General features: G+C 41.7%; 1 protein-coding gene across 5 annotated transcripts; it reads left to right on the plus strand.

Moving 5' to 3' along the window:
* Positions 1-829: 829 nt before the first annotated feature.
* On the plus strand, positions 830-20,160 carry DLGAP5 (DLG associated protein 5). 5 transcript variants are annotated; one of them, XM_031504844.3, is made up of 20 exons: positions 830-890; positions 1,462-1,519; positions 3,608-3,857; positions 5,047-5,255; positions 5,679-5,783; positions 6,207-6,291; positions 7,984-8,082; positions 8,802-8,872; positions 10,524-10,816; positions 11,151-11,269; positions 11,349-11,469; positions 11,856-11,941; positions 12,492-12,652; positions 13,373-13,465; positions 14,843-15,062; positions 16,087-16,300; positions 16,653-16,710; positions 17,759-17,942; positions 18,273-18,322; positions 18,973-20,160. In XM_031504844.3, exons 3-20 carry the CDS (start codon positions 3,617-3,619, stop codon positions 19,093-19,095), a joined length of 2,532 nt encoding a protein of 843 aa, XP_031360704.3. In that variant the 5' UTR covers positions 830-890; positions 1,462-1,519; positions 3,608-3,616; the 3' UTR covers positions 19,096-20,160. The 5 variants fall into 5 exon arrangements, with proteins under 5 accessions (XP_031360704.3, XP_085437128.1, XP_085437125.1 ...); XM_085581002.1 differs by having other exon boundaries at positions 834-890; positions 11,352-11,469; XM_085580999.1 differs by having other exon boundaries at positions 878-1,031.
* The last annotated feature ends 647 nt before the right edge of the window (positions 20,161-20,807 follow it).

A 20,807-nucleotide genomic window follows, 5' to 3' on the forward strand; every position in this document is an offset into this window, starting at 1 on the left:
GAGACAGATCTTGTGGGCTCCCCGGTTCAGGAGAGACGTGGAGCTCCTGGAGTGGGTGCGGGGAGGGAGGACAGCGGGAATGGAGCATCTCCCTGCCCAGGAAAGGCTGAAGGAGCTGGGGCTGTTCCGTCTCCAGAGGGAACCTGATCTTTGTCTGTCCCTGTCTGCAGGAAGGGCTCAGAGCCAGGCTCTGCTCCAGGGGCCAGCAATGGCACCAGAGGAACGAGCAGGAGCTGATGCCCACAGGTTCCACCTGAACGTGAGGAAGAACTTCCCTGTGCAGTGACTGAGCCATGAAGAGACACCAGAGAGGGTGTGGAGTTTCCCTCACTGCCGATATATAATATGGATATGTAAAAAGATATTCCCGAGCCGTCTGGACACAATCCCGTTCCTTGTGCTCTGGGACGTCCCTGCTGCAGCAGGCAGATGGGGCCAGAGGAGCCACTGCCGTCCCTTTCAGCTCTGTCCGCTCTGGGATTCGGTGGGTGGTGGGACGGCTCATCACTATCCCTGAGTCCTGCTGGCACTGAGGGCTTTGGAAGCCCAAACGGGTGCCAGATGTCCCCGGTCACAGGCGACCCTCAGGCACAAGCGACCCCCGCCGCCATCTTAGCACCCCCGCGCCCTCAGCGGCTTCACCTCCCTCACTCCACTATCCAATGAGCTGCAAGTATGGGCGGGACATAACCCCAGAAAGCCAATGGAAATTAAGAATTGTCATCGGGCGACCAATAAGCAGCCCGCTGTGGCGTTCCGGCGCTGCCAATCACCGCCCACGGTGAGGCCAAAGGAAGCGGGCGGCCCGCGCTGGCCAATGAGCGTTGGCGGGTGAGATTTGAAAGCGAGGCGGGGCGGTGCGCGCGGGGCCGGGGCCGGGGCCGGGGCGGGTAATGGCGGGCCCGGGGGGCTCGGGGGTCCCGCGGCGGGATTTGGGAGTCCTGGAGGGGCTGTGAGCGCTCGGGAGAACCTTTTTGTGCTCTGTAAGGGGTCCCGGCGTGGGGGTCTCGGCTGGCGGTGAGCTGGCAGCGGTGCGTTGTCTCTGAGTTGTGGGAGCACCGGGGTGCTGGCGGGGAAGGGGCTGAGGGGACAATCCTGAGGCGACCCCGCACAGCCGGGCCCGGGTGTGCCCCGCAGGCTGCTCCGACCCCCGCGGCCCGTCTCGAAACCGTCGAGTCCAGGCTTTGCTCAGTCTCTCTTTAAAAGTAGCGATGTTTGCTCTTCCTACTCTTTTTTCTCACTATTCAACCTAAAATGTTTTCCTGCTCGTTTTACTCTTTGGTTCTTAGGGTGTTGTTGGTCAAAAGTGTCTCTTTTCATTTCCTCTTATTTATTAAAATGATCAGCTTTAATGTTTGGTACTATACGTTAGCCAGTCACAAATCCTTTATGTAAGCCCTCTGTCCCTTTCTTGCTAGTAGTCTTTACTTGTCTGTATTTAAATACCAATTAATCTTCTAGGCTCCTGTTTGGGCAAGATACTCCACGGGAACAGTAACCTGGGAAGAAGAGGAGACAGGTATTTTTGTTCTAAAGACGTCTTTGGGATATTGGGCATGACATACATTTTTAATGAGCAAGGTAACCTTGCTGTGCTTAAAGAACACGGCTAAAAGTACGTTTAGGAACTTTATACTGAAAAAGGATGAGTGTGGAGACTAAACTGCTGCTTTGAGCAGTATTTATCATCCACTGGCCTCAAAAGCCTGCTGCTTCTGGGACACAGATAGTGGAGATGTATTCCCACTGTTTTCTTTATGGCTTTCTGTAATGCCATGTAATTGCTAATAATTCTGTAATGACCAATTCTGTAATTCCTAGCAGGATCAGTTCAAATGTGATTATTGGAGACACTCATTAATTAACCTCCCTTAATCACTTAAATGTAAAGTAGGGCAAATATGACCTATGAACTACAGTGGAGTTTTTTGCACTCATCATTAGCTGGCATTTTTAATCAATTTCTGAAAGCTGGAATGCAAGATGAAGGGTGAAGCCCAAGACATTCACAATTCGGGTGGTGCTGGTGTGGACCAGATCTTCCAGAATAGTGTGGAGGAGATCCAGTCCCTGATTTGAGTTTTGATTTTTATTCCCCTTTGCTCTTTAACTTCCACTGACCATTTTTTCTCCCTTGAAAAAAAGGAGCACAATGTAGTGATTTTGGTTTCTGTCCAAGCAATTTTTGGTTTCTGTTCTAAGCAATTCCAGGAGGTTGTGCAGATGCTGTTGGTGCAAATTTCCCCCTCCATGAACATTTTCATGGAGTGGGGAATAGGGAGCTGCCACTGCCAGCACTGATGGCATCTGGACAGGCTTGGGCTGTATTCTTTCTTCCAACAGCTCAGGTTCTCTCCTTGATTGCTTTTCCTGTAAATATATTCAGTATTTTTCTGCGTTATTTATATTTTGCTGCTTTTCTTCCTTCTAAGATTTGGGTTTTCCAGCTAGGCTGCTGGTTGAGTATTTGGCTTTTGTTGGCACATAGGTGGGAAGGGGATGGACACCCATTGTCCAAATCCTGCACACCCATTGTCAAGGCTTTTCAGTTATCTGATGGTTCTTTCACTTTGATCAGAGCATGCTGTCCTGAAATGAAGAGCCTCAGTAAATTATTGATTTACCAATGAATTAATAACTGCTGGGTGTTTAGTTTAGCTCTGTCACCCTGCTTACTGTAAAGCTGTTTTCTGTAAGTGGTGGAAGATGAGATGTGTGAGGTGAAAAACCCTTGACAAGGCAAGTTTTAGTGGGGATGCAGGAGATAACAGAATCCCAGAACGGTTTGGGTAGGAAGGGACCTTAAAGCCCATCTTGTTCCTGTCCCCTGCCATGGGCAGGGACACCTTCCACCACCCCAGGGTGCTCCAAACCCCATCCAACCTGGCTTTGAACACTTTCAGGGGTGGGGCAGCTAAAGCAGCATCTCTGGGCACCCTGTGCCAGGGCCTCAAGACCCTCACAGAGAAAAATTTCTTTCCAATATCCCATCTATACCTGCTCTTTGTCTGTTTACATCCATTTCCCCTTGTCCTGTCATTCCAGGCTCTCTCCACCTCTCCTGGAGCCCCTTTGGGTTCTGTTAGCACAGCAAGTGCAAACCAACTGACAATTGGCTTAAGGCTTCCCCAGGGTAAAAATGATGGGAAAAATTCTGCTTGAAATAACCACTATTGTATTGCAGTTGCATCCTGGAAACATCCTGGTTCTGAATACTCTGCTGCATGGCAAAATTCCTTGCTATCAGATAGGCCTAATCTAAATGGAATGTTGCTTCCAAGTATTGTCCTACAGCCCTGTCATTTACTTGCTCATCTCCTTAATGTGGAAAACAGCTGTGGAGAAAGCAGCCCAGCCAATCCCAGGCATGGGTGCAGTGCCCCCTCCTAATTCTGTGCCAGGCTTGGTGACCACTCAACACCCAAACTGGTCCCTGGAATGGATAAAAATAATGAGAAATTGCTGAAAGAGTTGTTGCTGAAATTGTTATTTGAGTTTTTTCTGGTCACATAGAAAAATTAAGAATTCAGTGCTTTGCTCATAACGTTAACAAATTGGAAAACAAACCATGACAGTGTTTTCCTAATTGCTGTGATTGTTGTCTAAGGTTATCAGGATGGCTACTACTTCCCAGTTTGCCAATAGATACAAGAAGGATTTGAGTACAGAAGCCCTCAGAACCAGGGTTGCCCGCAGGAAATCCATCCTTCAGAAGGAGAACAGGCACAAGCTCTTCGAAAAGGGCCGGCAGCTGGGGCTGGCAGATGTCAATGCTCAGCCCTCCAAGGAGAGGGGAATTCCTGAGCTCAAGGAACCCAGGGAGTTGTGCTCTCAAGAGAACAGCAGTGTGAAACAGAGTAAGTAAAGAATTGCTCTAGACATCTTTCTTTAAGTGTTAAAAATTATAAGTAGGTTTAGTAGCATTATCACAGAAACCTACTAGCAGTCAACATTTTAATTTGACAAAACGTTCAAGATTTAAAACCCTGTCAGCCTTTCCAGGTGTTAAAATCAAGACAATAAAATCTTAATACCCTCCTCACTGCTCCAGTGGTAAGAATGAAACTTAGCTTTGATTTGTCTGCAGCAGCTGAAGGAAGAATACATTTTTTTATTAATATTCAATAGAAAGTGTCTTTATGTTTGCTTTGTCCTTTAGGACGTGGAAAACTCCAGTCTAAAATACCATCTAGCATGTAACTGATGCCTGTCATGTGCTCAGCAATGGGCAATTTTATATTATATATAAAATTATTAATGGGTAAATGCATAGTATGATTTTATTTTGAAAATAGCTAGTTTATGACAACTTATTTTCCTTTCAGAAAATAGAGCCTGCATATATGCTGAATTCTGCCCCCTGGCTCTCCTGGATGTTTGTGGTCTAAGAAATTAATACTTTAAAATATTAACAGGTTTTTTTAGAAATACTTTCACCTTTAGTATTTTGATAGCAGAAGATTATTGGACAATAGTAATTTTTTTAAGATTATTTGAGTGCAGTCTGTATGTAATAGTATCAAATAAAATATTTAATAAATTTGTCTTGATTATATTTCATAAATTTCAACTTTAAGTGGATATTAATTTTTCAGGTAGACATAATTCAAGTTTGGCAACATCTTAAGGTTTTATTCTTTCATATAACTTCTGCCTCATTTATTCTCAGCCTGAGTTAGACTTTGGTATCTGAAGCTGAGTTTGCAATGACATTGCAATTGTTTGAATAGAGAAACTGGTACAAATAAACCAAATAAAAAGATGAGGTGTTAATTTTCATACCAGTAACTTTGCAAGTCTGTGAAATGGGAGTGAGTTTATAGTAATCCTCAGGTGGATATTTGGGGAAGACTATTTGTAAGTTGGAATTTACCATTGAATTCTCTTTTAGTGGGAAAGGTTAAAACACTTTAGAGATTCCAGTCAGTTCTTCTCTTACTTTCCTCTTCTAGCTGGGCAAAGTTTATTGAAAATTTCTGACTTCTTGTTGGCTCAAAAACCACCTTCATGATTTTGTAACACCTCTCTCTTGCACGCCTGCTGCAGAAGCAGCCCCAAATGCAGCCACCAAGAGGATGAACGAGCGCAGGGAGATGCTCCAGCGCTACAAGGAGGAAAAGGAGCTTCGCAAACTGCAGGAGCAGAGAGAGAGAGCCAAGAAAGGGGTGTTCAAGGTTGGGCTGTACAGACCAGCTGCACCTGGATTTCTTGCACTTGCTGCTGAGGAACCTGCAGCAGCAAAGCCAAGAGAGAAGGTAACAGTGGTAATATTTCATAACTAAATTAGTTGTATCTGTGTACTCTATTTGTGTACAAGATTATTTCAAATAAGCTGTTTATATTGCAAATGCTTTGTTAATGTTATGGTAAGGGAGTAATTTGGCTCATTCTCTTTTCTAAACAAAGCTGGGAATAGTATTAATATGTGGATTTTTGTATTTGTGACTTCATTCAGTTCAAAAACTGGAATGATTCATCCAGAAATAAAAGAGCTGTGTTATTTTAGAACTAATAACTTTTTCATATTTAGTCAACTCACCTTTGAAAGCTTTCCAGATTGCACACTTGACCCATTTTGCACAGACACGTTGTTTTCCACATTCGTGCTTCTTGCTCAGTCTCTGTGACAAAGGGAAAAAGAAGTTTATTAACTCTCATTTCCTTGGGGATGTTTCCAGGCAGCTCCTGCTTTCTCTGGAAGGATTACTCGGTCAAAAGCCAAGATCCAAGAAGGAAAATCTATGATACCAATTCTGATACCAACTGTATCTAAGTCCTCTATGGTTTGTTTTTTTATATGTATATATATAACTTCAGTGAATAAATTTAGAGAAAGGGATGCAATTTCAGACTCAGAGTTGTATCTTTACAAGTTTGAGTAGATCAGTACAAGCAGAAAAGAGCACAGGTTTTTCTGGATCTGTTTGTCAGTCAAGTTTTTCAAGATAACTTAAACTGTTGCTTAAATATTTTTCTTCATTCTTTTTCTGACAATTTATTAACTAGTTGGATAATGCACAATAACATACCCCTAAACCAATATATTTAAAGTTATTCTTAATGTCTCTCTACTTTTTAAAGCCCCTTGTGCCAAATAATTTGACTTTTTCCTTTATTGTAATCTAGGATAGATGAGGAAAGAAATTGGGCTACTGAATTTCTGGAAATCTGATGCTTCACAAAAAAACCTGTTTCTTTTCTCATAGGTCAGTGCCCAAGGCCAGAGCGTGCGCTCTACACAGGCAGGACATAAACAGATGAGCACAGCCAAAGTGGCTGAAAAAGAGAAAGGTATGGAAATACAGCTGAATCTGAAAGCTGGGGTTTTCTGGGGGAAAGATCCACAGGACATTTTTGGGTGTAGGAAGGAAGGAGGAGGTTTTAAGATGGCCTTTCCTACCAAGGGCAGCAGCTGGCGGATTATCAAGTGTGTGGCTCCAGGGATCACATGAGCTTGTTGCCTCCATAGGCTGGGGGAAATGGAATGCAGGATCCTGACAGTCCTGGTTACTGATTATTCCCCCTGGGAGAGGGAAAAGAAACAGGTCAGTAGGCAAATTGCACAACTGCCAGATGCCTCAGCTCCTGGAGCTGTGCAAAGGTTTCTGTTTGCCTCAAGAAGAATATCACAGGTAGAGACTGCTGTTAGAAAAGAGCAAGTGTCTTCTGTGTCACTTTGTGCCACAATTACAGATATTTCTTAAGAAAACAGCAATTAAAAATCAACAACTTGTGCCACTTTTAAGGGATTAGAATACCTTGGATCAGAAACTCATCTTCAGAGCTCAGTGATATCCTTAAGTAGATACAACCAAGTCATGTGGAATGTTGATATTAATGCAAGATAGTCAGTAATTCAGAGTGAAATGACTTTCACATCATTAATATAATCAAATCAGCAAGCTGCAGACTTTTATTTAATTTCAGTAGTGCCTTTGGTGAATACTGAAAATATGTATTCATTAGTGTTTGACATAGCAATTAAAATGTTTAATTTTTGCAAAATGGTCATCCATTTATTATTTCTGTTTAAAATTGATTATTTCTTTTGTACTGAATCAAGAATATACATTATATGTACTTAAACTTCCCTGCCCATGGCAGGGAGGTTGGAATGAGGTGATCCTTTAGGTCCCTTCCAGCCCAAACAATTCTGTGATTCTTTGAAACACCAATATAAAGATGTTAACGAAGTGAATGTTTGATAAATCCAATGTTGTAGTATTTACCCAGTGATTTTTTCCCAACTTTTCATTCTACCTACAGAAACACAGCTTGACATAAAGACAGGAATAGCATTAACAGTAACCAAGTGGGGATTTCAGACAGGCAGGGGATGGAATAAAGAGCTCCTATGAAATTTGTCTGTGCAAGGAAAATGCTGTCATTTTAAAAGCCCATTAGAAACAGTGCTAAAATACAAAGATGAAAATTATGAAGATGGATAATATGGTGCATGAACTTGTCATGTATTATAAAATATTTCAGAGCAAATTAGTCTTAAGAGTACTTTGTTAGATAGCATTAAATTCTGACCTTGGAAGTCTGTTATATAATGGCCAGGGCATCACTTTGTTACACCAATGGTTTGCTTTAGCTTCCAGCTGTGCAAATAACCATGGCAAAGATATTAATCTAAAAAACTTCATCTGTGAAACAGGGAGGGCCTTGACTCTGCTTGCAGGGAGCAATGGGAAGCTTTCCTTAGCTTTGTGCATGGCATCAAACACACTGGTACCTTGAGGTACAGCTGTGCAGTAAAACCACCTCCAGTCAGGGCCTCTCAATGGATTGCCTGGATGCCAGGGCCAAGCTGTGCTCTGAACTGACCAAAACCACCCAAACCTGTTCATTCTGGCAAACCCATGCAACTGATAACTGCTGGTGCATTTTTCTGATTTCTACAAACTGGAAACTTTTGGTTATTACTTGAGTGCAGCTCCTCGTTAAACTTGGAATCTCTGGGATTAATCTCTCTTGTAGTGTTGCAGACTGCAGCCCAACCAGCCCCCAGTGTGAGAGTCACCAGAGCAGCTGCCTCTGCAGCCAGGCAGGTGCTGAAACCAACTTCTGCTACTGCTGGTAAGTGAGGCAGAGTTGTGCAGCTCAGCTGTACCTTAGACTGCATTTAAGTCATGCCAAATTATCATCTAAGAAAAGGGCTAAGTGCTGGATCACTCGGCCTCTTGGCTGGAGCTCTAGTGCAATATCTACATCAACATGTTGAAACCAACACTGGACAGTTTCCCACAAAACCCATCAGTGTGGAGCATCCATGTCCACATGGTAATTACAAACTCAAAGAACAAAGCAAGAATTGGTAAAGATTGCCACTTTGGCTGTTTATTAAATATGTTATTCATAATAATGAAGCAGGAATATCTCTGGAAGATATGGGAGCCTTTGTTTTTCAGGTGAGGAATTTGTTTACTAGAATTCAGTCCACCAACAGAATTCATATGCCATATAGAAATGAAAAATCTAAACTCAAACTGGCTTGAAACTCTCTCTTCAACCTTTTAGGAAATAAGGTGACTTTTATTTTTACTATATGGCAATATCTAAAGATTGATGACTTAATAAACCTGTTTTCTTAGTGATACATCTGTTACTAGGCTGTTAAATCCTAGGCAAGGTTTTCTTTTGAATGAACTTTTGCAATGCTATTTGTTCCCTCTAACCACCTCCCACCCAAGAAATAAAACAGTATCTTTAGCAACTGAATTTTTATAGCAGTGTTTTGGTGAAAGATTACATGAATCAGCTGCCTTTTTGACCTCTGGGAGTGTCTTTTTTTGTAGGTAACCAGTCACAGAGAAAGGCAGCAAGTGTAGGAAAGCAGAAGAAAGCTGTCAAACCTGATCCCATAAAGGTAGGTCATGTAATAGTTGAAATGGAAAAGCAGTAAAACTAATTTAAGAGCCAATAACTGTGTTATTGTAGCTGAAGTGCTCAAACATAAAAGCAGTAATTTCAGTAATAAGCTAGAATTTGGGAAGGAGTTGTTACATATTTATACTGCCATATTTTAAAAAATAAGGTCAAATTTAGTGCTTATATAGAGTTACAGGATACTGTGACTTGGAAGAGACCCACAAGGATCATCTCTGTCCAACTCCTGGCCCTTCACAGGACAGCCCCAAGAATCCCACCATGGATGTGGACATGACTGATGAATGATGGGATTACTAATCAGGATTTGGACAATGATTTAAAATAGACAAGAAGTTCTTGCATGACATATATCTGGTGTTTTAACTAGTCAAAAAATGGGCAGCTTTGCTGGTTTAATCTAGCAGCTGTAAATTTTGTGCAGTTCATTCCTTTTTGAAGTGTATTCTGAATGGATCCTTTTCCTGCTCAGGTAACAATATGAGACTCTAGAAGCTAAGAAATAAACACAATTTTAGGTTTTGAACCTTCAAAAAATAAAGCTGGAAATGCTGTTCTCTGCAAAGTAGAACGCTATTGTCTGCATGATTTACAGCTGAAGGCAGTCATTGTAGTTCTTGGTGTCTTCACTGCCAGAATTTTTTATGCATTTATGTGCAGACACTTCTGTGCAAGAGCTATCCATGATTTTTTTCCTTCTTTTGCTCCACTCTTCCCTCTCACATCTCCAATCTCCTCTTTGTTCCTGTAACTGGAGCTGCTTTAGGGTGTTTGAGATTATGCAATCACACCCAAGCAGGAGGTGAGAGCACTTGTATCTTCCTTGGACAAGCACCTCTTCACAGGCAGGAGTCCCTGCCAGTTGGTAAACTCTTGCTGTAACCACAGGCAGCTCATTTGAAAAAGCTGGCTAAAAGCAAAATTCAAGGTTTACATTCCTAGCAGAGGTGACTGAAGTATAACAAGACTTTCAGTGGATTGAGGATGCATATTTTCTTGAAAAACCCCCAGAGTTTTTCTAGCTGGCTTGAGCTAACAATCTCAATTAGGTATCTCAGGAATGTGTTCTGTGTGACTATCTGGTCACTCATCTCATAAGAATGAGAATTATTGTTTAATTTTTTTCTCCTCTTTTAATTAGATTCTGTGGTGGTAACTGCACTTGTCTTGGATTGCATTCCTCAGCTATCTGCCTTTTCCAGCTTGTTTTTCAGTCTTTGGATTGGAGTATGTGCATAAACTATGATTATTCAGCAGTCCTAGTTGGATTTAGAGCCAGTAATTCTGCTCTTGAGGATTTTATCACCTTAAAGCTTTTTTTTTTTCCTAGAAATGGGAGCATTTGTCAATTTTAATTATTGTTTTGGTTGGTAAGGTGTTCTGCTTTAGCCCCTGGAGTGAATTGTTCCATTCTTTGTAGTGAAGTGTTAACTTTTGTCTCTAGAATGATTTGCAGGTGTCAAAAATGGGTTGAACTTGTTGGTAGCTCATCACTTCTGTTCAGGTGTGCTGTTTTAGGAGCTGATTTACCTTAAGCTGTTGCCTTCCTGATGGCTTTCAGGCACTCATGTTATAATTCAGCTCATGCATATTGGTTTGATGATTTGATTTGTCTGCCTATGCTGTTACAGGTCATTTCTTCTGAACATGAAGTGGAGACAAATGCTGGAGTGGATCCAGGGCTGAGAAGTTCTGCAGCTGATTCCAAACACTCAATGCCAGTAGAACTACAGCAAGAACAAACCTCAGTGGAAAACAACAATTTTTCTCCAAGGAGACCCAGAACACGCTCCTTTGCACCTCAAAACTTTGTGTTTCAGCCTCTGAGTGGATTGGCAACCTACACTGTGACACCCATGTCTCCTTCAAGGGCAAATGCTTTTTTGACACCCAGTGCTGTCTGGAAGTTTTCAAAGTCTCCAGTGTAAGAGTCTTCCTTCTAATGGGGCCTAAAATAAAACTGAACCTCTGTGGGGATGCAAAAACTATTTTTCTATCGAAAGATTCACTTTGTAACAAAGTGTTGTAACACCTGATCCTCATGGTTTCTGTCATTGCTTAAATGTGGACTTAACAGCAGATGTGGATATAATCCATTATTATGTCCATGCTTGAGAAGCAGCTGTCAAAGACTCTGCACTGATTTGAGTTCTCTAGTGTTGTGTGGAGGTTTGCCTTCTAAACTGCATTTCTGTGAAATTGGCCATATTTGATGTCACTTTCTCAGTGTGTCTTAACTAAATGTACTTTTGTTTCAGCAAAATATTTGAAAAATCCAGTGAAACTAAAGCACAAAGGCCTAATTTAAAAAGTCAAACTTCACCTTCTGTTGAAGGCATTCAAGAACAGCAAATGACCACAAGTTCGAAAGGAGGAGGTAGGAAGTTCACATTTAGTTTATGCTGATGCTTTTAATTATCACCAGATTCTGAACAAATTCCTTTCATACTTTTCAGCAGGTGAATCAGATGAGAGAACTTCCACTCAGGGATCAAGCAAAACAACTCCTGTCTCAACAGCACTTGCAGTGAAGTCAGATGATACAATAGAGCAAGAGCATGATGTGCCCTATTTCAGGTTTGGGTTCATTTGTTTCACTTCCCTGATGTTCATTTGAAGATTCTTAATAAGAAAAATGAAACTTCTTCCAATGATCATCTTAATTTAATGGTGATTGGTGTCTGTCAAGTGTGACCTGAGCAGGCAGAAATTCCTGTTTTCCTTTTTGTACCTTAACTTCAAGGAAGGTATGTAAACTTCTGGAGACTAGCACCTTGTCCTAAGAATCATGAGCTTGAAAGTAGTAGAAAAGAAATTGTACCTCAGCCACTCAGCAAAATAAAACAATCTAATCTTCAGCTCAAAGACTCTGGATTGACTCTCTGAGAGCAAAAGGATATTAACAGCTACAAGTCAGGGAATTCTCCAGATCCTTATTTTTTTCTCTACCCCTGTATTTTCAGAAACATTCTTCGGACTGAGAGGGAGAGGCTGCTGTCTCAGTGCCTGCAGTGGGAAGGGAACCTTGAGTTGGACATTCCAGAGGATGGTAAGAATGAGCTGCAATAGGCACCAGAAGGGTGGTTCTGGGAACTGAATGGGACACAGAGAAGGACATGTATGTATTTTTTGCAAAATAGCAAAAAAAAATCTGCAAAGCTGTACTAGAGGAAGTTTAGAGTTGGATCTGCCCCAAGATACAAAGTCTCCTATTCCTAAAATTTGTGTAGCACTTGCAGTGATGGTGATTGATAAAGTGAACAAAGTGCACATCAAAATAATTGTTCTATTGCCGGTCTGAAGTGTACTTAAATGTAGGAACTTTAGCCAAGCTGATTTTTAAAAATAAGATTATTTTTTAATGTGGAATAAATGCCCTTATCTGGGAAAATGGAGATGACTCCAGCAATGCTTATCTTAAGACTTGAGAGAGTAATTTTTTTTTGAAAGAAGCAGCTTCAGAGCATTTCAGTGGACAGGAAAGCTCCATCTGAATTGGATTGCAGGTTTGCAATAGGTGAAACAACAAATTCCAGACTCCACAAACACTTATTTATCCAAGATATCCTGTATTTTTATTTTTTTTTTGTTTCTACCAGCTAAAGACCTGATTCGCTCCACAGTTGGTCAGACAAGGCTGCTTATAGGAGAAAGGTTCAAACAGTTTGAAGGACTGGTTGATAATTGTGAATTTAAACGAGGTGAAAAAGAAACAACATGTACAGACCTGGATGGATTTTGGGATATGATTCATTTTCAGGTATGTACTTGCATGTTAACTTAGTAGGATAAAACTGATGGAGTTGTTTACGAACCAAGTATTGAAACTTTTTTGGTTCTATTTTTTTATCTTTAATGTAAAAAAATGCAGGTCCTTGTTTTAACACCTTGTGACAGTGAATAGTTGCAGTTGGGATGAGTTGTAATTCATGAACCAGTTCTTCTGATGTGTTTTCTTGTGGCCTGTGTGCTTTGTCTGTCTCTGGAATGAATGTTTGGTTAAATCTTACTCTGTTTTGGAGTGAGGATAGTCACAATGTCTACTTCCCAGTGTTTGGAAAATTCCTGAAGCTCACCTGAAAAGTAGGGGTTCCATGCTGCAGTATGAGAATAATGCAGAAATTACAGTAACTCTATTTAGGGCTGAGCTTAGGTGGTAGAAAACCTTCATATCTTTTCCTCTGTTAATGCTTTCTTTAGTTTCAGAATGAAATATAACCTGAATTATCAAAAGAGCTCTCAACAGTATTTGTAAATCAGCACTCAACAAAGGAGCTTGTAAGTAGTTAAATTAAATGCAGAGGTGGATTTGATATGGTCCTAGTCACAGGTTTTGACTTCTCTGCAGAAAGCATAAGAGTTTGATCTGCTTCTTCAGAAGTATTTGAGAGATATTTCCTGCAGGATGGAAGACTGTGCTTGTTTGAGTAAAGTTTATTTTACAATGTATTTTTTTGCTTTCCTTAAATGCGACCGACAGATTGAAGATGTGAATAAAAAATTTGTTAATCTGGTGAAGCTTCAAGACAATGAGTGGCAGCCACTTGATGTCCCAAGCAAAGCAGTTGCTAAGGTATGAATAGCCCCTGAAGCACATCTTTCATGGTGGCTTCTTTAGATATGTTGAATATTAAGTGAAATTCCTCTCAGGATGCACCCTTCTCCCTCACTTCTCTTGTATTATTTGGTGGGTTTTGTCCTAGTTGCCTCTTTTGGCTGGTAAGATTAGAACTAAGAATTAACAATTACTTTTTTGGAGTCATTGTATTCTTTGCTAGTAAGACAAATCTCTTAAATTTAGGATATAAACTTACTCTTCAGATATAAAACAATTTATCTGGGCCACTGACTTAACTGGAAAGTAAACCACACAGGAATTTGGGAGTGACTGCCAGTTTTGAGCAGGGAGTGCTGGATTGTAATGGTGTCCCATTAAGTCAACACCATGGGTGGCTTTAAACTGCTGCTTCTCTAAGCACAAATGGATCTGACACTCTCCAAAATAAGTTAGTGCTTATTGCAAAATAAGCTGTAATGTGAGTTGGTTTATCTACTCTTTGGTTTGAAATATATAATTGCTTCTGAGTGTTGAGTTGTATTTGCATTGCCTAAACTCTGTGCAGTTCCTTGAGACTGCTTAACTAATCATAACCTTGAGATGAAGGTGGATAAGAAACTTCAGGCATGGGAAAACAGAGGGAAGGTTGTCTGTGGGAGCTGCCCCTAAATACCAGGACTCTTCAAATGGTACAAAATAAAACTTCCTTTGGAAAACTGAATGCCAGGAGAGGCTTCACTGAATGCCTGGAGTCTGTCCTGTGGTTACACTCTGTCCCTGCCACTAGGAGTCCCTGCATCCCAGTGCTTCCAAAATCTTACTGAATTTATTAGGGAAAAAAGTTATATTGAGGATTTTTGAACTGCATGTTCATTTGAAAAAAAAATATTAATGTTGTCATCACTTTAACATCTGGATGGCAGCCCAAGAGATGCTGGGGGTGGGCAGAGGCCTTGATGCATAAAATTACAGAATTGTTGAGGTTGGAAAAGTCTCAACTCCCAACACTGGCAATGCCACCACCAACCCCTGTCCCCAAGTGCTACATCACATGGCTTTCAAATCCCTCCAGGAATGGGGACTCCGCCCTTCCCTGGGCAGCTGTGCCAGCGCTGGACAAGCCTTTCAGTGAAAATATTTTTCCTGATATTCAATCCAAACCTCTTCTGGTGCAAAAGAATCCAGTTCCTTTCCTCCTGTTCCCTGGGAGCAGAGCCTGAATCCCAGCTGGCTGCTCCCTCCTGTCAGGGAGTGCTGCAGAGCCACGAGGTCCCCCCTGAGCCTCCTTTTGCTCCTTGCCGTGTCTGTGTTAGCAGCACCTGTGTAGAGGTTCATGTGGAATTGCTCCTCTCCAGAATTTCCAGGTGTGACCCAGCTTTCTTACCATTCCAGAAAAAGGCAGTTCCAAGTGGAGTGCCCAAGCCCAAGGTGGAAGAAGCTGCCAGAGCTGCTGCCCGGAGCCGCCTGGCTTCTGTGAAAGCAGCCATGAGGGACAAAATGAAGAAGGGGCCAGCTGCTGAGAGTGCACATCAGGAGAGGCTGCCAGAGGCAGAAAAAGTGGTTTTTGAAGCAGGATTTTTCAGGATTGAAAGCCCTGTGAAAAACTTTTCAGGTGGGTGAGGCTTAATCATGATTTCTGTGATCTGAAAGTACCAAGGAGAGTTTAATGCATTTCACTGGGGAGAGGAATTGTGCTGTTTATACTGGCTACAACTCCAGGACTGGACACACTGTTTCAACCAGTGACTGATTACATCAGGGCTCCAAAGTAATCTGGTGTACATGAATGTGCTGATTTGAGTGGTTATGGCAGCATGAAATCCCTGCTTAGACAGAGGTGAAATAGTTGTTTCAGGTTTTTCCAGCATAAATTTCATAATGAAATTCTAATCTGAGCGTTCCCAGATTCAGCTGATGAGCTTCATCATCAAAGTCAATGCCAGCTCACATCCTCTAATTGTAGGACAGGATTTGGGATTTTTTTTAAAACTAAACTTCTTGCAGTGCTGTCTTCAAATCTGCAAATAAAGTCCACTCATAATCTGTGCTCATGGTTAATAAGATTGTAACATAATCCAGTTTTCTATAAAAGCTGTTTAATAGTTCAGGTTTTTTAACAGGTGCTCAAAATACAACTTCATTTTCAGCACTTTATCTTAATGACATCTATGTGCAGCCAGTATTTCCAATACTTCTGCTTCTTTCACATTTCTAGTTCATAATTTGATTTAAAATTCCCATTTTTTGGCACAGATCTCTCTTCTCATGACAGAACTAACAGTTTTTTTCATGTGCCTCTTGTTAGGAGGGAGCTTCTGAAAAGCTTTGAGCAACACTGGATTTAAGCCAACTCCAGCAGAGAATCTGTTCTAAATCTGTGTCTTTTAAACTGTTAAAATTGCCTAATTCGAAAGATGGAAGTTAATAATTTCAATTTCTCTTTGCAATTGTATGTAACATTTCCATCTTGTATGAGATGGAATATTTGTATAAGATGGTTCAAATATTGGATAATATTTGTATAAGATGATTCAGCAAGCAGAAAACAATTGTGTCCCTGGTTAGAATCATAATGATCAGTTCATTTCAGCTTCTGGAAACTGATGTAGGAATGAAATATTAAACACATATTCTAGGTTTGCTTCCAAGGACCCCTGGAAAATTGGCAAATCCAAGATCATCCACTAGATCTTTGCTTGCTTCTCCTCTCTGTGGCCCTGAGGATGCAACTGCAAAACAAACCCCACCAGGCCTCAAAGGCTTCCACCCAGCACAAAGTTTGAAAATGGACCAACTTCCCACTGAACAATCTCCCCCATTGGATAAACTCCCTGATGGCCTTGAACAAAGGTAGGCATGTTAAAGCAGCTTTTAATTAACCTTGCACAAATCATTTTAGGGTTGGAACTGAAAGACATGATGTTAAAACACATTAAATGTTCCCTTTTGTTTTGGCAATGATAAAGTTTGCAAAGTACTTGTGACTTTTCCTTCCCTTAAGCAAATATTAAGAGCTTTGACCAAATGTAATTTTGCTGCTGGGGTAGAAGTTTGTTTGCCCAGGAAGTTTGAGTTTGATGTAGCTCACCAGTGCCAACCAAGGCAGCAAAACTGCAGAACAAATTGTAAGATTATGGACAAGTCAGAAGGTGATTGATGAAGATGATTGAGAAGAATGAAAATGTTTTGGTTTCTCTTCCAGCATTTCTGTGGTTGCAGAAGAAATGTGTCTGGTTGCTGGCACAGCAGAGGGAAATAAGGTAAGTCATGCATTGTTCATGGATGTGCTTTAAATACTCTGTTTTTACTAGCAAAGGAAAAATTCTTTTGATTACCCCAGACACTTGGACTTCTGATCAAATCCTCCCTTAGAAATCTTGTGGTTTCCTCAGGGTGGTGCTTTTTACCTCTGAGAGGACAAAAGTAAGGACTGCTGCAGTTTGGGCACCTTGTCTTGCTCTTTAGAACTGAATTTGAAGGTCCTGGCTGCTCCAGGAGGACACTTGTCAATTGGACAAGCAATCTTCCTAGAAGTCCACCACCTCCTGTTTTCTGGTGTGGATTTTTTAAATGCTTGTGCATTTATGGGCCCTGACTAAAAGCAGCAGCACTCAGTCCTCAGAGCATCCTCCACAGCAGAGCACTGGGCTCTTAATCTCCTTAAAGGTATAGCAGGAGGTAATCCAAGTGTCAGAAATCCATGTCCTGAAATGTCCAGGCAATTGTGACATTGCCTGTGTTTGAGTAGCCTTAAAAAAGCAGGAATGTGGCCTCTAATTCAGATGATACTGTGCTACCAGTGGAAGTCAGTGCTTTGGAGTCAATCACACTTTAGTAACTTTCATTGGAAATAGTCTTTAAATTTTGTTACTGCTTGACTGCAGCAGTCATTTCCCCTCCCATTCCCCTACATGTAATACATACTTTTAAAAATCCTTCTTACTATTTTTTTATTATGGTTTTTACTTCATCTTTTCTCTATTAAAATGAGAGTTGGTGATTTCACTCTCTGGGGAAACCTTTCAGTGCTGCTGATGGGTTTTCCTGGAGGAAAAGTCACCAGATAACACTTGAAGTTCAAAACCTTCTTTCCTGTGGAAGAAGTTCCCTTATACTGTCAGAGGGATTTTCAGACTTTAAAGGGTGTTTGGGATATGAGTCACAGCCTTAACCCTGAGCCTTGTACAGTGCTTGGAGTTAAAACTCCATCTCTGCTGAGCTGTCCATAAAATCTGTAGGTTAGATGTGTGGACTTGGTCTGACATAGTGAGGATGTGGCTGGGAACAGAGAAAATCCCTGTTTTTCAGGTCCTGGGAAATTCTAGCAGTGAATCAAAAGCAGTGGATGGCATGGAAGAGATGGAACTGTCTGAACAGGACAAGGACAGACATCTGTCAGAAGCTGCAGAGCAAGGACAAGACATCATCATGTGCAGCCCAGAGAAGGAGACCAGCTCTGCTCAGTCTGGAGAGTCACAAATGCATCAGACAGGTGCTTATCTTAGAGCTGCATGGTGCAGCTTGGGTGGCATTGCTGCGGCCTTCTGGTTATCCTAGGGATCCCTGGTAATCTGAATGTTACTGTTTGAAATCAGATTGATTTGTGTGTGCTGTTAGATAAGCCTCCCTTAGCTGGTTGCACACAGTGCTCCTGGATTCCTCTGTACAGTTTCTGAGGGATATGTGAAGCAGAAAGCTAATATAAAGCAATAAATACAGTTTAGAGTTTGAATTTCTTCTTTCAATAAATACAGAAAAGAATATTGTTTTTTCATCTTTGGCAGCATCAGACTAACTTGTAAATTACATACTTATTTTTCAGATGTTTCATGCAGTGATTTGACACTCATTGACAGAAATTCTTTTGATATGGTAAGTTGACCTTCAAGTTTATTTGACTAAGGCAAGCTGCATGTTGCAGGACTGTTCACCTTTGCTGCAAACTCAGTTACTGCACAAAGAAAATTAAACTCTTAAAGATGTTATCAAGCCAATTGATGTAGTTTTAAATACAAACCACTCTCCTTGCTGGACTCACACTGGTATTCCTTATTGTACATGATGAGTGTGGGGTGAATCAAGACATTTGTAGCAGGACAATGTCTGATTCTTCTCAGATTGAGCCTTTAAATTGTGTTTCTTACAAATTTCCTTGTAGAAATTCCTTTTTTTTTCTTCCTGGAGTTTGTAAAGTCTACCCCAAATCTTTTTTTAATCACCTCAGCATTTAGAGCTGGAAGTAACATTCAGCAGGGAAAAGCAAGTGTGCAAAGGCTTTCACATTTAATACAATTAATAGAATTTGGGTGTAGGTTTTCTTGTGAAAAATTCTTTTTTAAAATATGGATTACTGACTTGAGTAAGGAGTGTCTGTCTTCAACATGGACAATGTGTAATCACTTTTTATTTTATGCCTGGGAAATAAGCTTGCAGAATTACTTTTGGGGAAATCGGAGTCCTTCCAGTGCTCTGTGGTTTAAGTGTTTTCAAACTCTGACTCCACACTCTGGCTCCTCCCACAGCCGATGCTGGATGCTGAGCTTCCCTTCACTCCAGTCAAGACCAGAGCCCAGAAGTTTGCAGCAGCTGAAGTATTCTGTGACCTCATCATGTTTTCTCCTGTTGGTCCCTCTGGGGATCAATGAAAAGTGACTTTAAATGCAAAATGTGTAAATGCTATGAACAGGAAGCCCACAGAGGGTATCTGGAACACAATCTGCTACCCTGGGGCTGTGTTGAGAGAGGAAGAGTACCCATGGTAATGAATCTGATAATGGGGTTTGTATCATTTGATGGTGCAGCTGTGATGCACCAAGCTCTGCTGTACATCAGTAGTGGGCTGTGTTCTGGTGATCCCTGCTGTGTCCTCTGGCTGTAAATTCTGACTGCTACCCACAGCATTTTTATGTTGGTATCATTTAATGTATTTCCTGTCTCCTCCAGGTTGTAAAACTGTTCACCTTTAAGCTTTTCTACCCTGACCTGACTGACCTCATGGCTTATTGTTATTACAGGGTGCCCACCCCCCAGCTGTGCCTCTATCTGGGGTGAGACCCAGGCTGTTCCCTCCCCAGAACACTGCCATGCTCTGGGGGTACCTCTGCACCCCCAGGCTGCAGTGCCTGGTGTGTTAACACCTGCCTCAGCACCAGCTCTGGCAGGGTTGGATGCATGCAGTTCTTTCCTGGGAAGTTTTCCTGCTGTGTAACAACCACTGGATTTGTAATATCAGAAACTAACTCAGAACAAGGATTTCTAAGTCAGATAATACCTTTTCTTGGCGTTGTATTGAAATAGGCATTGATCTTATTTCCTATAAGGATGCAGTTTTCTATTATCTTAAGGACCCATGTTTTCTACTTGTGTTTGACATGTTTATGCTCAGTCTCTTCTCTCATCTTGTTCCTTGTGCATTCCCCATCCAGACTGTAAAATATTTCTGCAGAAGGAGCATGCCAGTTCTATAGACTGTGGATTTGAGGAGTAGCATTACAGTACTACCAGTTGTTGTATTTTTAACAAATACCTCACTGGGCTTCTTCTTGTACCGGTGACCTGAGTGTAAGACACACATCCTTCCACCAGCCTTGATCCCAAATCAAGCAGAGATTTCAGTCCCTCAGCAGAAAGTGTTGCTGCCACTGCCAGGGATTAAGTTTTAACCTGGAAGCTGTGTATACTGATTACACTGAATAAAGAGAGGAAGCTGATGTGTGCTGGAATCCATTTTCTTCATTTCTAAACTCCAGTTCTAGGGATCCTTTCAGGGTTCTTTTAATGACTTTCCTGCTGGGGAATGGTTTGGGCTGGGAGGGAACTCAAAACCCATCCAGTTCCAGCCCCTGCCATGGGCAGGGACACCTTCCACAGACCAGGTTGCTCCAAGCCCCATCCAGCCTGGTCTGGAGCACTGCCAGGGATGGGGCAGCCACAGCTTCTCTGTGCTGCTCTAGACTGCTGCATCTGCTGCAGGACTCTGCTTGTAACTTGGCACTCGAAGTATAAAAGGAGTCACTGTGATAAAACAACATGGGCCACATCAGGGAAAGCTTTAGAAACTTCAGTGGTGGCTGTTGCACTGTTCTTGTTTTCCAGACGAGATTGCAGTGACTCATAGCAAATGTAATACTTCTCTTTTTTTACCACCCTGACTCACAGGGTGAGCTTCCAGTAAACCTCCCCACCCTCTTGACTCACACAGTGGTGATGAGTGGGGAGAGGACAAGCCTCGTGACCTGTTCAGGGAGTACCTAACACTCGTAGGGATGGGATCTCCCTGGGCTGGGAAGTGTTGCTGGTTTGGGCCCCAGAAATAAAGGACAGGGATGGTTTCTCCAGCCACAGTCTAGCAGAGAGA

Source organism: Lonchura striata, chromosome 5, assembly GCF_050655825.1.
Source record: "Lonchura striata isolate lonStrDom1 chromosome 5, ASM5065582v1, whole genome shotgun sequence".
Classification (NCBI taxonomy): domain Eukaryota; kingdom Metazoa; phylum Chordata; class Aves; order Passeriformes; family Estrildidae; genus Lonchura; species Lonchura striata.